Here is a 17,248-nt window from a genome sequence, read left to right on the forward strand (position 1 = left end):
CAGGATGTCCAAGTAATTCTCTGAATATCCTCCAGCAGATCCAAAATTCAACAGTACAGGAATCAGCAAGAGAGACCAAGTCTCTCCAGTGTTAGCCTCCCTCCATTGGCTCCCTGTAAAACTCAGAATCCAATTCAAAATGTTACTTGTGTATAAAGCCCAAAGCGGCTTAGCTCTGCGATATTTGCAAGACCTAATAGTTCCTTATAGAGTTCTCCGCTCTCAAAGTGCAGGTTTACTCGTAGTTCCTAGAGTATCCAAATGTAGATCTGGAGGACCACCTCCACCTTTAAAACCAAACTTAAAACGTTTGTGTTGAGTAAAGCCTCTAGTTAGTGTAAACCAGGGGTTTTCATTTCCAGTCCTCTGCCCCCCCTGCCTTGCATGTTTTACATATTACTCTGCTTCAGCACATCGTGATACAAGGAGCTGTGTCATCAACAGAGATGTACAGACCTTGAGTGTTGATGCAAGGCAACTTCTAAAACATGCAGGGCAGGGAGGCCCGAGGACCGGAATTGAAAACCCCTGGTGTAAACTCTAATGTGTTAGGGCCAGTAGTAGGAGTAGTAGTAGTAGTAAAGACATAAAAAATGTCTGCAGCGGAGTAGGAACGCCGGTGAACGACTGTTGTTGGTTCTACAGTAAAAACGTGTTGATCCAAGGTTCTGCACCTATCTAGTTTGCTGTGAGAAGTTGCTCTTGGACAGTCCCGTATGAGTCATCTCCTCCATTGGTTTGGTATGTTCTGTACCGGGAGGAATGGCTGTGAATGGGAGGGGAACCAGACCCATTTCATGAGAGAGAATCTTCCCAGAGTGACTGGCGGTGACTGGCCAGGCTCGCTAAACCCTGCAGGGAATAGTTAACCAGATCTAATCAAATAATAAGTACGAGCGGGTTGAGATTGGAGCCCGTTTGCAGACCGATTCAGTTGACAGATGCTGAAGTGACAAAGTACATGATATCATGTATATTTAAAAATGTCTTCATTCATAGATAAAACAATGTTAGAAAAATCTAAAAATCTGAGCCACATCATGTTTTTAATCTGGCTCAAGTTAAAACTGAGCCCCATCCATTGATTGAGATGGTTCTCTGTAAACTGGCATCCTAAGAACTAATAAACCCACTAGTATGCTGTACACACACAGGGTTGAGGATAGGCTAACTGCTATTGTGCTTACATATTTCCATAGCATCATTAACACTCAAATTCCTACATTTCTTTATAATAAAATAACTTACTGTTCAGACACTCATTCATACAACACTCGGAGGGCCAATAGTGGTCAGATAACATTACCCTTACCTAGGTCTGAATCTATGAGGAGGACAGTGTTTTACAGATCAGTTACACATTGGAACAGTCTTCCAGGTGAAATCCGTGACATTAAAAGAAAGGTTAGTTTTAAACAGAAACTAAGAATGTATTTATTGACATCACTATAGTTTACATGATATGTATGATGTTGTTTCTTGTTTTTATTTGTGATTTGTTATTTGTGATTCTATTTAGAATTGTATTTCTATGAATTGACTCTGTAATGTTTGAGTTTGTATGTTAACGTTTGGACCCCAGGAAGACTAGCTGTCGTTTTGGCGTCAGCTAATGGGGATCCTTTTTAATAAACAATAAACACCGAATACTGGGCTATATGAGCAGAACACTCCGTAGTCACCTATTTGTTAATTTATATGACGTAAAGTGTTTTAATCTGCATTTTAATTCTAAGTTAAACATTGTATACATTGAATATGCAAAATTGAGTTTGGTCCCCAGGGTCGTGGTGGTGGTCAGCGCCTCTGATGACGACGAGCCCCTGCTTGTGTGATATGTGCTTATGTACCTCAGAGAGAAAAACCCAACACTTACTTGCTACTTCCAGCGATGCATTGCGACTAACTGCCTCTCCCAGGTAGTTCCGCGCCACGCACACGTACACGCCTTCATCTGGCTTGCTTCGCCGTCCGTGAACAATTCGCAGGAAAAAGAGGGAGCCGCTGGGTAATAGCATCCGATGGGACCGAGGATCCTCTCGATCCGTCTCAACCCGCTCGCCATCTTTGTACCACTCAATGATGGGAGTGGGCCTGCCCTCGGCCTTGCAGTTGAGCGTGGCCGGCTCTCCCTTGGACACAATCAGATCAGATGGATGTTCTACAACCCGAGGGGCTGCATCCTCCAGCCTGGGTCGAGATCCTACACGACACAGGGAGAAGAAGCCTATCAGGATTTTTTCATAGCACACATGTTTTCTTGCTGATTTTAAAAGGTTCAGAATGATCTTTAACTGTCATATCGCTGGTTCCAGGTCGTTGAGCAGTCTTTTTAGTAGGTGCATGATTCAATAAGCAGAAAGTGACACAGCTTAGAAACACTCATTTAGATGCCCCATTTCTAAACCTCTCCAGTTAGGCACACGGATGGATGCAGAACAACACATAATTTTATCACTGACAGCATTGCTGTGTGAAATAAGCATTAAATGTATTTGCACCACTGTTGCATTCAAAGTATAAATCAAAAGGACACATGAAATTACATGCTCTAAATTCTGCATCTATAAAACGATATCCAAATTTGCTGGGAGAGGAGGCGAAGCATGATAGAAGTCCAACCTCGCTGAGCACCCGTTCGGAGGAAAGTAGGTTGAGCTACAGAAATACTACTTTCAAATACCGGTTGGCTTACTCCTTACTTCACTATGGAAGCAATATTCTGCAGATTGCATCACTAATTAAAAAGGTTGTGTGCATGTATGCTTGGTGGAAAAAAATGCTCTTCGCTCGAATGATTGTAAATGCAGTGATTTTCTCAAAAGAAGACGGATGTGGTGTTGAAAAGCTCCCCATCTTTCTTTCTCCAATCAGAAAGGAAGCGTGTTGCTGCTGTAATTACGTATGAAAACCAATAAGACAAACTCGAGTGTCGTCGAACTTCACCCTGGTGAGCAAATGAAACAATGACAGCAGGAGCTTTCAGCTTTGTTCTCCAGATGATTGTTGTCACATGGATGACTGTATTTGTCATTTGTCTCATTATGTGACACTACTAGGAAGCCACACTGTTTTTAAACAGAAAACAGTTTGCAATGTCAGAGTCTTGAAATGATTAATAGCACTGCATGATGTCATGTATTTTCAGAAAAATTACTCAGAGAAGTAGTCTGACTGTTTGTGCAAATATGAGGAAGATAAATAAAAGTTTAAGGGGATATGTGTTTATACACAATTAATTATATTATATTATATATATATATATATATATATATATATATATATATATATATATATATATATATATATATATATATATATATATATATATATATATATATATAAATCTGTGCTTGGGAGCATATATTGCTCCATTGCGCTCATGAACAGCCACTGTAACCACTGTAAAATATCATTTTGTCATCCCACAAAGCTCTTGACCTTCATTCTTCATGTGCTACTGAAGCTCCGGAGTCAATAAAATGCTATCTGGGCCACCTCTAATATTTGCCTTTTACCACCCTTGTGTGGTGTGAAATGACAACATTTTATTTTGCCGGCTCTGTTACGGCTCTCGTCGGCCTTTGATTTCTGCAACAGGGCCGTTCTGGTGGTAAAAAGTGTGCTATGTTCACTTCCAGTGTGGAAAAGTGTCTGATTCTAACTCACTCTGACTGTTTGTGTTGCACAAATTGTAGAGTAAATATTGCACCTTTGTGCGGTCACTGTGAATGCACTGCTGGAGAGTGGAGGCAGAATAAAGAGGGGATCAACAGAATGACCTCATAGCACAACTGCTGTTGTTGAGAGGTGCATTTACATGACGTCCCACCACAGTGAGGAGAGCTACAAGCAAAGATCTAAAGTAACAGGAATGTTTCTGTCAATACTGATCAATCTCCAACCTGTTCGATTCTAAAACGCTTCCTCTCAAGTATGTTGCTGACAGGCCAGACTTGCTCGTATCGGTTAATCCCCCAAGTGCATGGCTGTGAAAGAGTTCAAAGGCTCTGACTTTCCTGATGGCAGATGATAAGAAAAACAGTCAAAATTCCTGCCCTCCAACCCACAAATCCTCTACAAAGTCTTGAGGGATTAAGATCTCAATTTAAGTGCGTCTTAGTGACGGGGATGTTGAGTCGTGTCTGATGGCTCTGATGGCTCTGGTGGCTCTGCTCTCGATGCACTGACACGCACAAAGATGGAAGAATAGGAAGTTCTAATGAAAGGAAATGATTCAGATTCCTTTAGAGGCATTGAAGTTAGTCAGACAGCAGCCGCTCTGGCTTTCAAGCACTAAGACATCACCACATACAGTTAAGACGTTTAGGGGTTATATGTTACTGATGGTAACACCACAAAAATCCCATTTCTTTTTCAATCTTCTTCCTCGTACCAGTTTCTAACATATTTCACAAAGTAAAATAACAATATCTGCAAAAAAGAAAGTATGTTTACCAACTGGTTTTCTTAATTTACATGAATTTTAAACATCCAAACAATTAAAATTTCGAATGTATTTATTAAACGCACCCATCAAACACTTAGTGAACCCATTAACTAAAGCAAACCCTAGCTGGGGTCAGATATACAGTACTTTGATTAATAAAAGACACTCAAACAGTCATGGTCTGGTGTTAGAAAGTATCTGATGGGAAGTATGCCCCACTGAAAGCAGATGTCTGAAGACATACGATCAAGAGCAATTCATTTGCAGAAGTGTGGGAAGAGTTAAAGGTAACCTCAGAGTGTTTATCATCCACCAGTCCACAGTTAAACAGTCTAGAAATGGAGTCAGTTGAGTTCTGAGACTACTCTTCCTAGAAGGAGACATCCTCCCAAGAGGACTCAACAAGGAATCCTCAACGAAGTCAATAGGAACCCAGAAAGAACAGCTAAAGGTTTGAAGACATCAACATCTCTGTTCATGAGTCCACCTCCATACAGAAGCTACTGAACAGGCAGGGTGAACATGGAAGAAAACCAAAGAGGAATCTGGTGCTCTACAAAAGCCACGTTTTGTGTTTGGCAAACACCTGAAGTTTGCCAAAGACCTGCTTCCTGATCCACAACTCAACAAGAAAAACGTTTTGTTAACTGGAGAAAGAAAAGTTGAGTTGTTGATAGGGCTGTTCGATTAATCGATTTTAAATCATAATCGCGATTATGTAATTAGAACGATGTTAAAACGTGAAAATCGTAAACTCGATTTTTCACTTTTTTTTTTTTTTTATTTAATTTTTTTTTTTACCTTGTCTGCACACATATTAATGATTGATGGAAATACCTCTCAATACCTGCGACAAGTGCCCCATGGGAGAGGCTCTTTAGTGTAGGAGGGGGCGTTGGAACATGCCACCGGGTAGACCGGCTTGTGTTCCTTGCAAAAAACTTGCAAATGTGAATAGCAAATGTAATGACTGACATTACACACCTCTACCTCCTTCATGGGTTGCATTATTATTTAGCATGCAAAGACCCAGTTTAGTTTAATTAGAAAATGTCTTGTTTTATTTAATTGGAAATATAACTTACTGTATGTTTGCAAGTGCTGATTTGCTGATTTTTTTTTCAGAGATAAAACTTTATATTTTATTATATTTTTTAAAACTTTTTTTCAACTTATTTTACAGAGTTTTGCACTTTATTCATTCATTTTTGGTTTAATAAGAGCAAAGTTTGCACGTAAAGCACAATGGGGCAAATGTTCAATAAAAAAACAGCATATTTGAAATCATTTCTTTGCCTTTTGTCAATTCACAAAATAATTGTAATCGTAATCGAAAATCGGATTTTGAGAGAAAAAAATTGAGATTTTATTTTTGGGGAAAATCGAACAGCCCTAGTTGTTGAAGAAGAATACTCTGTTGTATGTACAAACCAAGGAGGAAGGACACAGGTAACCCACATCAAACATCAACCCAACGGTGATGTAGTGGAGGAACCATCATGACTTGGGTTTGCTTCGATGCCTAAGAGTCCGGACCACTGAGGTGGGAACGAATTCCCAAGTTCATCAGAATCTCCTCCAGGATAATGTCAGGGTGTCTGTCCTACGAGTCTGCAACTGAAGCTTAGTAGGAGCTGGCTGACGCAGCAGGACAATGAGGGTAAACATGGGAGTAAATCCACAGACAGGAATCAGAAAATCCCCCAGTGGTCCAGTCAGAGTCCAGACCTGAACCCCACAGAGAGGCTTCAGCATGATCTCAGAGCCGTTCACACCGGACATCCAACTATTGGAGCAATTCTGTATCATAATTCAAATAAATAATTACAATGAGAAACTGACTTCTTCCTCCAGTACTGTTTATTTTTGATGGGTGTGTTTAGGAAAGAGCCAGAAATAATAATATTTAGTCTGTTATGAGCTTAAGAACATTGTGTTTTTCCATTACTATGACTTTGATGAAGATCAGATCACCTTTTATTGTGAGCTAACGAAGGAGAATCAGTGATGAGGTCTGATAATAACTTGTGTCCCTCTCAATAGAAGAGATTTGATCTCAAAATAAAGCTCCCAGTTGTGTGATTTCATAACAACTAAATCTCTGATTTGCTGACTCTCGCGGTCTCAACACCATGTTACTGGGACTCCAATAACATGTGTTATGATGTTTTTCACAAAAAGGTTTTATCACAACAACGAGTTGAAATAAATATGAATATATTAAAAAAGAAGCAGCTGCAGGGAATTATTTCTATTACTGATGAATGTTTTCATTTCTCATTTATAACATGTCAGAAGTGTTTTTTTTTTGTTTTTTTATGAATTTATTAGGATCCCCATTAGCTGATAAAGTACATCAGCTACTCTTCCTGGGGTCCACACATAACAAACAGACATAACAATATACATTTACAAGTACAGAAACAATATGATCCATACTGAGGCCCCGTTTACACGGGGCAAAAACGGAGGCGTTTTCATGCGTTTTGGCTGTTCGTTTACACGAAAACGGAGGTCAAAGCCCCCCAAAAACGATCATTTCTGAAAACTCCGGCCAAAGTGGAGATTTTCAAAAACTCAGTTTTCACGTTTGCGTCTAAACAGAGAAAACGGAGGAAAACTGAGATTTACGTCACATTATGCGACAGAAACGTCACCAGCAGCGTCATGAATGCGACCTGTGTTTACAATTTGTTTGGCCACCGTCAATATTTTCTTGTATTTTACCTGTTTTAAATTCTCTCAGACTCTTGTTCCGTCTTGGAAGTAAAGCCTGAATTATGGTCCCGCGTTAAATCGACGCAGATCCTACGGCGTAGGGTACGCGGCGATGCGCGCCGTACGGTGTGCGTCGCCGCGTACCCTACGCCGTAGGCTCTGCGTTGGTGTAACGCGGACCCTAAATCAGCCTTAACTGGAAGTTACACGTGTCATTTGTTGATGTTTTTTCCAGGATTCTGATTGGCTGGCATGACGTTAACAGCGTTTTCATGTGGGTCCGTGTAAACGAGGATATTTTTGAAAACGTAGAGGGGAAAATATCCATTTTTGTAAATACCCGTCTACGTGTAAACGTGGCCTGATATTCCCTGCTTAAGTACACTTAACAGTCAAATAAAAAAACCCTAACAGTAATAGTTTTAGTTAGTCGTCTCATGCTTCATCATGGTTTCTCTGACTTCCTCTGAGATGACGAGTCGGGGCGCTGCCGAGCATTTCAAGCTCCCGAAATGTTTGAAAGGGAAACGAACATCAGCAGGTTCCACGGTGGTCCTGCCTGCGTAGATCCATGTGGACTCTGAGTTAGAGATGTTTCAGTCCCTATTTTTCTCTGCCAGTACAATACTAAAACCTGGGCTTCGGGTCCTGGCCGCTACAGATACTGATGTGATGCCAGCTGCAGACTTTGTACTGATGCTAGACAGCTAGATCCGTCTGACAGCCCACATGACACCTCTTCTCCATCTGCTGACTTAAAACAAGAAGGTGCAAAGCAGTACCGCGTCACTCCCTGTGCTGGCTTTTAGCCACTGACGAGCTACGGGACTCTGGCCACGTTTACACGTAGCCGGGTATTTACAAAAACAGATATTTTCCCCTCTCCGTTTTCAAAAATATCCTCGTTTACACAGACTCGCATGAAAACGGTGGTAACGTCATGCCAGCCAATCAGAATCCTGGAAAAAACATCAACAAATGACACGTGTAACTTCCAGTTAAGGCTGATTTATGGTTCCGCGTTACACCAACGCAGAGCCTACGGCGTAGGTTACGCGGCGACACGCACCGTACGGCGCGCATCGCCGCGTACCTTACGCCGTAGGCTCTGCATCGATTTAACACAGGACCATAATTCAGGCTTTACTTCCAAGACGGAACGAGAGTCTGAGAGAATTTAAAACAGGTAAAATAAAAGAAAATATTGACGGTGGCCAAACAAATTGTAAACACAGGTCGCACTCATGACACTGCTGGTGACGTTTCTGTCGCATAATGTGACGTAAATCTCCGTTTTCCTCCGTTTTCTCTGTTTAGACGCAAACGTGAAAACGGAGTTTTTGAAAATCTCCACTTTGGCCGGAGTTTTCAGAAATGATCGCTTTTGGGGGCTTTGACCTCCGTTTTCGTGTAAACGAACGGCCAAAACGCATGAAAACGCCTCCGTTTTTGCCCCGTGTAAACGGGGCCTCTGTTTGTCAAAATTATGCGGCATCACTTGGTGGACCGATGGAAATACTCGCAGGTACGGTACCCTTTTTTCAGCAGAACCGGCGAGTATTTCTGATGCTGCTGGAACTGGAACAGCTCTTCTCCGAGTGGACTCTGCCTAGTTTTTAGGCAGGGTTCGACTGGTTAAATGTTTTGCCCATGCCCGTTTAATCCACTTGTATCCCTCATGGAACCCATGTTTGGCACGCAGGCTTCCTATTCGTGGCCCATGTTGCTGAAACCACATGCCACTGGCCCATTTCAAGCTCAAGCCCACTCTGTACCTAAGTCGGCCACGTGGACATGCTGGCTGGGTTGCATTTAAACACTCAGTATCCATTTTCACAAATGGACCCCAAACTTGTTCTGCATAAAAACCCCAAACCTTCATTACTTTATGTGGAATCACAACAGTGTAACTCCACACATATGAACCACTTAAGCAAAAGAGAAAATTGATGAAAGTGAGCTCTCCTGGAGAATAAAAGATGAACACAGCGGTCATTTCATTAAGTGCCTCTCCCTCTTCAGGGCCTGGCAGCTGAAAAGAGGCGGCAGCCTATTGCACGTATCAGAGTTGAAAGCAACCTCGGTAGATGGGACTTTAGCAGGTCAGTTTTTAAGAGCCGACTCATACATTTTACAGAACATGCTGGTTGGAACAACTCAGGTAGAAAATGTAAATCAAAAGGCTTTTAAAGATCATGAAACTATAGAGGAGAACAGGACTAAACATCATGATAGCATGGAAGCAGGAACCAGTGAACACCAGCTCTGATCAATGACATTCCTGCCTTCCAGGGAAACCAAGGCTTTCTGAAAACTATCTTTCTGCTGCTGTCTTCCACAAGTGGAAACACTACCATTTTCATTTGGGATGTCACACAGATGCCTCGCTCGGTTGAGGAAATGCAGAAAACTGTCATCGCATCCGAGATTATTGCGGGCATCTGAATCTATACGAAGACGATGGTGACCTCTGCTTAAGCTTCTTTTGTGCAGCTGCAGGCTGAACATCAATATGACAGTTTGGTGATACTGATCTGCATGATCGAGCTCGACTGGCCCGGCACACATCTCCAGGATATTTGAATTTCTAAGATGAGTAGTATTCCCCGGTTACTTGCTTCAAAGCGAGTGCAGACGCATGTAACGGATAAGGACAGGGCTTGAAAAGATGAACTCAGATCAGGTTAAGTAGACAGCTGGAGTCTGACTGCCTGACTCTACTGGAGTTTCTAGTAGGAAACAGTCTCAACCCTCCAGGGACCTATCAGGTCCTGAGTGTGGTGTACGACGGCAGGGATGGCAGCAACTGTCAGAGATACTAGAGAGCTAATAAAGCCACAGGGATACTGGAGACAACCTGAGACACATCGTCAGTCTGAGGGTACGTTAAGAAAAGATGAGGAAACCGCCTTGATAACTAAAACGATCTGAACACCATCAGGTCTTAGGCCCCATTTACACGGGGCAAAAACGGAGGTGTTTTCATGCGTTTTGGCCGTTCGTTTACACGAAAACGGAGGTCAAAGCCCCCAAAAACGATCATTTCTGAAAACTCCGGCCAAAGTGGAGATTTTCAAAAACTCAGTTTTCACGTTTGCGTCTAAACAGAGAAAACGGAGGAAAACGGAGATTTACGACACATTATGCGACAGAAACGTCACCAGCAGCGTCATGAGTGCGACCTGTGTTTACAATTTGTTTGGCCACCGTCAATATTTTCTTTTATTTTACCTGTTTTAAATTCTCTCAGACTCTCGTTCCGTCTTAGAAGTAAAGCATGAATTATGGTCCCGCGTTAAATCGACGCAGATCCTACGGCGTAGGGTACGCGGCGATGCGCGCCGTACGGTGTGCGTCGCCGCGTACCCTACGCCGTAGGCTCTGCGTTGGTGTAACACGGAACCATAAATCAGCCTTAACTGGAAGTTACACGTGTCATTTGTTGATGCTTTTCCAGGATTCTGATTGGCTGGCATGACGTTACCAGCGTTTTCATGTGGGTTCGTGTAAACGAGGATATTTTTGAAAACGTAGAGGGGAAAATATCCGTTTTTGTAAATACCCGGCTGCGTGTAAACGTGGCCTTAAGCTGAGATAAATATGACCTCAGATGACACGGGTTTGGGCAGATTGCTGGTCTGGAGCACTCAAGTTTGTATTAACATTATGCCAAAAGAGGAAGACATCAGCAATGCACATCAATCTGGAGAGGGTTATGAAACCATTGCCAGACTATTTGGAGTTCAACGCTCTACAGATTGTAACATTAATTCATTGAAGTTAATTTTGTCTTGTCTTATAATTAACCAGGAGTGGTCACGGAAGCAGGTGGCTCTATCTTAGAGCCACCCGGCCTCACTGAACATGTTAAATTCCCTGACAGCACAATCAGAAGAAGACTGAACCGGTTCAGTTTGGGAAATCTTTTGAAAGGCCTGCTTATAGCTGATGTCAGCAAACATGATCTTGATTTAGACAAAAACTTATGTAAATCCCTGAGTTTAGAAGTAACCTGCTATTTCCAGTGCATCAGATTATTCTTGCTAACCCATCAATCATGTCCCTCCTTAAGTTTAGAGAGCAGGTAAAGGATGTGTTCAGACTAGGGGTGGGCAAAAATATCGATATGGCAATATATCGCGATACCTTTCCAGCCGATTCAATATCGATATTCAAAATTTGAATATCGTTTTTATTTATTTTTTTAAAATATTTTTTATCCCCGATTTTTTTCCCATTACGTTTTATTTCATTTTATAATTTATTTTTTATATAACACAATTGCCTGTCCTTAAAAAATGAAAAATAATGAACAGAGGTTTATTTATTTATGGATTTATATCTAAACTGACTGATCACTGTGCCTGTCCTTGGTTTTAGTACCATCTTTCTTGTGTTTATTATCATTTGCCACATAATTAAAGCAACCTCATACTAAATTTAATGTTAATTTCATATGATGTAAATAATATGAAAACATACAAATATGTTGTAACTTTAGCGTGTATAGTTATAATAAAACATTGTTTTGACTCAGTTTGTCCCATGAATTGTCACTATAATCTGATGAACGTGCAACTCGGATTTTAAGATCCATCACTATCATCTGATGTACATATATACAACTTGGATTTTAAGATGTGTAATGCATTTTAAAATTTTTCGGTGAACTATGTAGAATATAATAATCGGGATATCGCATAATCGGGATATCGCAATGTGTATCGTATCGTGGCTCAAGTATCGTGATGCGTATCGTATCGTGAGGTCCTTCCCAATACCCACCCCTAGTTCAGACAGAAAAATAAACATCTAATTTCTTCTTATAGTCCTCAAAAGGGTCGTATTTATTTTAATTAATTCCACTCCAGTTGTCCACCAGAGTGAACTTTCTCCTCCTCTCCGAGAAGCTGAACTGACAGACGGAACATCAAACAGACTCGTGCAGAGCTGTCTGTTTTTACATTATATTTAACCATCAGGATAAAAGCCTGTACTGAATCAATCCTTGTGAAGCAACTTCAAAGTTGTTATAACTGAAGAAATGGGAAGGAGGAGAGGATGATACCTGAGAAATGGCGCAGACCAAAAAAAAATAAAACAGGACAAAAACGAATGAGAGAAATTGAAACAAACCACCCGGAGGGAGGAGAGACTTCTTCTACAAAGTCCTTCAATAACCGAGGATGGTAAAGTGCTCAGGCGCAATGGTCCCTCATCCAGAACGAGAATAAACGGACTGAAGAAAAAGAGCTGGACGAACCCTCTTTGATGTTTTCCACAGTTTTCTGCGTATGACGCCCATTTTTATGAACCTGTGGAGAACGTCATAAAAACAGCAACATACTTCAACCAACCCAGGTTAATCCAAAATACGCCACGTTATCGTCAACTTTAGAGCGAATATTCTCTCTCAGCTCCCACAGCTCATATGTCAAGTTCACCACATATTCTAAGCGCTACATCGCTAAAAGGATACTATAGACTACAGTTTAGCCACTCAAAGACTGACCACTGATTAAACATAAGTGACAATAGCTGTGACGCATCTCGAGCTGACTCCCAGCCCCATCCCACATATTCCCCAGCATTATCTCAGCTCTGTCACTAGTGGACTTCCACCCTGAAACAGATCTACTCCCTCTCAGAGGCAGGGCCGTCAGAGAAACACCCAGAAAATGTAAACTGAAATGTTATCAGAATAAAGAAGATGGCTGATTTACATGGGTGTCAGACCGTTGACATCTTAACTCAACAAACTCTTGATTGTAAAGATAAAAGTCCCAAAATAGAGGCGTTGTAAAAGAAGCCACATGTCTTTTTTTCTGAGAGCAACACAGGTTTGCATTCAGAGCAACTTTGACAAAAATGTGTTGATGCTCCACGTCTTCTGACACTAAAATAGCTCAGCTGCAATTATCCAGAAATAATCTTGTGTTCAGATGTCACAGGTCAGATGAGCGACTGTCATCTTGTATGAAAAGTGTGACTGGAGATGTACTCATCATCCTGCTGCTGCTGGAGGCAAAAGGCACCCAAGAAAACTTAAACAAAATGAAAATGTTATATGTCTGGTAAGTGAGGAACATCATCAGTCACAGATAAGAGGGAGCTGAGAAAAGAGCTCTGTGGAAAGTTCGTGTCAGCATAATTCCACCAGACAAGTGATTTGCTTTGGGTGACAGGCTGTTAATGCTAGCTTCTGCACCTCGACAACTCTGGATGGAAATAGGAATGCTAGCCCCCCCAACTGTCTCTCAGAGACTCTGGCTGTATTTAACAAAAACAGCTGGTAAAATGACCAGATGGTGGCCAGACACATACAGTAAATCAGCAGGAATAGCCATGAAGTCAGAACCTTGAAGATGGCTCAGTCCTGATGTTAGCACAAATCGCTGTACCTCCATACCGACTGCATCACTGCGACAGTATAAGTCTAACATGACTGCCATCATTAATGCCACATTCGCACTACACAACTTTCAAAAACGATTCTCTTCAGAGCCGATAACATCCAACCTTGTTAATCAGGACTCTTGAAGTTGTTACGTTTGCACCATGTCACTAGTTGGCAACTGGAGATCACAGATCTAACAATGGCTCGGACTAGGGCTGGGCGATTTTGGACAAAAATAAAATCCTGATTTTTTTCTCTGAAAACCCGATTTACGATTTCGATTTCGATTTTTTTGGTAAAACTACAAAAGACAATGGAATAAATTGTTTCAAATATTTTATCTTTATTTTTAAAGAAAAATAGCAAACAAATGTCCCTACTGGGAAGTGCAATTGAAAGATACTGTAAATCCTTCTTGAGTTTAGTAAAGTGACAACATTTACAATTTTTGTTGACCAAACAAAGATGACTAGACGAGCTCTGTCTGTAATGCAGCCAGCTGCAAAAAAGGAAAATCGATTTTCCGATTTTCCTTTTTTAACATCGATTGTGATTAATAAATCCGATTTAGATTTAAAATCGATTAATCGCACAGCCCTAGCTCGGACATCAAAAACTCATGCTGGTTATACAACGGAGCGTGTATGTCATACTGGCACAGCAGTCATCTTCAGTACAAAGTATCATGTGTAAAAGTGTGGCACAACATGAGGATGTGAAGTACATTCGTTAGATGCATGCAGGAGACAAAACACATGCAAGAAATGTCACAAAAATGCCCCAGCCAATCATGCCTGTAGCATGTGCTTAGATGTCTCACTTGGTCTAACGATGAGAAGGTTGTGGACTTGACTGGCTGATACTGACGATAAAACATTCTATCTTACAGATTAGTTTCTTCATTCTGCATTCTGCATTGATTATTTACTTTCTCTTTTAGTTGTTTTCTGAGATCCGTCTTCTGTTTGTTTTTTACTTGATTTTTCTGTCATATTTACGTTTGTCTTCCTTCTTGTTTTGCATGTGTTTACTTTGCTGTTTTTTGTTGTTGTAGATTGTTTGTCCTTGTTGTATTAGTATCAACTATGAATTAAACAAAGTTAAAAAGGGTAGGCAAAATAAGCTTAGGCTTCAGCCTACACCTTTTGGTCGGTTTATTCCCTACTTCTTTTTTTTACTTCTTTTTTTATTATTTCTTTCCTACGAAAGGAAATGAAATGCAATGTATTGTATCAATTGAAACTGATCAACCAAATAAACTACTACTACTACTACTACTTCACGGATGACTCAGATGCTAATGGTGACTGAATGGTCTTTGGTGAACGTCTCAATCCCAGAACTATCTTAATAGCTTAGAATTTGACAGAAGCCTTCTTACATTAAAAATGAGTTTGATCTAATTGATGTTACACAGTCATACTGATATTTACATCGTCCTACTTCTGGGTATGTGTACTTTAGGGGTTATCAACTCCACCTTGGACACGGATGTTTGAGGTTTCTCTCCTGACAAAGAAAGAGTTAGTCTCTTTTATCCATTCATTTATGCAGTTAAATGTTTTTATTTAATGGTAATAGAAATTAACTGTGAGTGACTCAGTAACTGAATCTAAACAAATCTTTTTGGCAAATGTAACAAAATGAACTGAATTGAGTTTTTACAAATTCTCGTTGCATGTTCACAGCCTTGTCCCCTTGCTTTTTGGATGTTCCCTATTCATGGCAGTAACCCATGTCGTTGGCTGTATTTGAATGAGTGTAGCTCAGTCGCTTTGGAGAAATCATCTCTCCCTGCTGGATTTGGAAGGCCTCTGAATTTCCTTGGAAGTACTAGAGGGAGGTCTGGGCCTCCCCATTTAGACCCCTGCCTCTGTGACCCCGAATCTGGGACAAGTGATGGATGGATGGATGGATGGATGGATGGATGGATGGATGGATGGATGGATGGATGGATGGATGGATGGATGGATGGATGGATGGATGGATGGATGGATGGATGGATGGATGGATGGATGGATGGATGGATGGATGGATGGACGGACGGACAGACGGACACCATCAGCGATTGCTTGGCAGCACATAAGCAAGGGTCTTTGATGTCTGTTTGTGTGGTTCACACGTAACTATGGACTGCCAACTGATGGCCGCCGCCCACCAGTGATATACCTCAGATGGACTGGGGAGCTCAGATGACAAACTGGACCCTCAAATGGTGTCCTTAAGAAAGCCATTTAAAGAAACACCAATAGTTTATCTGTTCCAGCACAAAGAAGACTCCTGCCTTCAAAATGTTGCCCATAGTCTGAGACGATATGTGTGATTATTTACCAAAAAACTGAACTGATTATCTATTCCCACTTTTATCTACTCCCACAAGAGTATCTAAAACAAAGGAACAAATAACGAAAGCTGTCAAATGAAAGTGGATGTCTTGAGCCACATCCCACCACTGCAGGTGGGCCATCAGGAATAGCCCTGCAGGGAAAAACATTGACAACATACACAATTTCCCCCGATCTTCCAACCATGAAAGGCTGAGATATGCCTTTCATCTCAATGTGAAGGACATGGAAATAAATCAAAATCCTGCAAAACAACAAGAGCGGCGCTCATTATGACTCTTTGGTGAGTTGTGGTGAAGAAAGATTAAGCCATGCTTGGGCTTAGCAACCAAATGAAGGCTAAGCTGAGCTCACCCTCACGTACATCAACGAAATCCAGCTGTTCTTCTGCATTTCACTCTCAACACATAGCTGTTAACAACTTTAAATCTTTAAGCAGAACTTCCAGGACCACAGCAGTAAAAGTGTCTGCTCTTGGAGAATAGAGGGAGATGAATAATCTTTAGAGAAGGAGCAGAAAAGAACAGAGAAGGCCAGTTTCATTGCAATGAAACAAATTGCATGAACTTTACTATCCCTATTTCTTGCTCATCTACAATTCTTTTCAGCCAGTTGGCTTCCTCTACACAATTTGCTGTTTTACAGCTCTGTTGCCTCCTCCTCCCCCTCCTTTTCTTGATTTTCACCAAAGCCACCAGAATTGATTTGCAAATGTGCATTCAAAGTTAAATTGGTAGCACTGAGGGAGGCATGCTGGAGTGCTTTCTCTGCAGCCTCCTACTCTTTGACCCTGTGGGTACGACAGAATCAGGCACTTGCATGAGAATACAAAATCCCAGCCTTAAAGGGAAAACCTGCTTAATTGGGTCTGAGCTGATGCTGAGCATCTGAATGGCCAGAGTCAGCTTTGGAAAAGGAAATTGGATGTTTTTATCGTGTCTCTCTTGGGGTCATGAACACCTTTGTGGGTGAAGCTGCTTCTTTCTGCTCTTTTCTTTGAGAACTGAGGATAAAGGAAATAGGAGAGTGGCACTAAAAATGTGAACTCATACAACTAATAATAAATAAATACATACATTTTCCTTTTAAAAACTGTGATGCATGCCCCCTTTGATATGTTCGGCTCCTTGGACAAAGCCGCTGAAGAGGTTTGGCTCATTGACAAGCCAGAAGCAGTCTGCTGTCAATAGAGACCAAACTGTGGTGTCTTTCCCGGTCTAACAGGAACACACAGTTAAGCTCAAAGGCACTAAAAACACTATTTTTACACACAAAGTCCCTCGTGGTAACGAGAGTGTGAGGCCTGGGAGCTGATTAAGCTTTGATTTAGTTCCAACC

The 17,248-nt window shown here is 41.3% G+C and overlaps 1 protein-coding gene across 3 annotated transcripts in view; it reads right to left on the minus strand.

Annotated features, from left to right (window-relative positions):
• The window catches only part of robo3 (roundabout, axon guidance receptor, homolog 3 (Drosophila)), a 239,845-nt gene that overhangs the window by 104,885 nt on the left and 117,712 nt on the right, over positions 1-17,248 (minus strand). For all 3 annotated transcript variants that reach the window (XM_061740241.1, XM_061740242.1, XM_061740243.1), the window contains exon 2: positions 1,877-2,203. In XM_061740241.1, coding sequence (XP_061596225.1) covers positions 1,877-2,203 — 327 coding nt within the window. The remainder of the gene's footprint in view (positions 1-1,876; positions 2,204-17,248) is intronic.

Source organism: Cololabis saira, chromosome 14 (assembly GCF_033807715.1).
Source record: "Cololabis saira isolate AMF1-May2022 chromosome 14, fColSai1.1, whole genome shotgun sequence".
Taxonomy (NCBI): domain Eukaryota; kingdom Metazoa; phylum Chordata; class Actinopteri; order Beloniformes; family Belonidae; genus Cololabis; species Cololabis saira.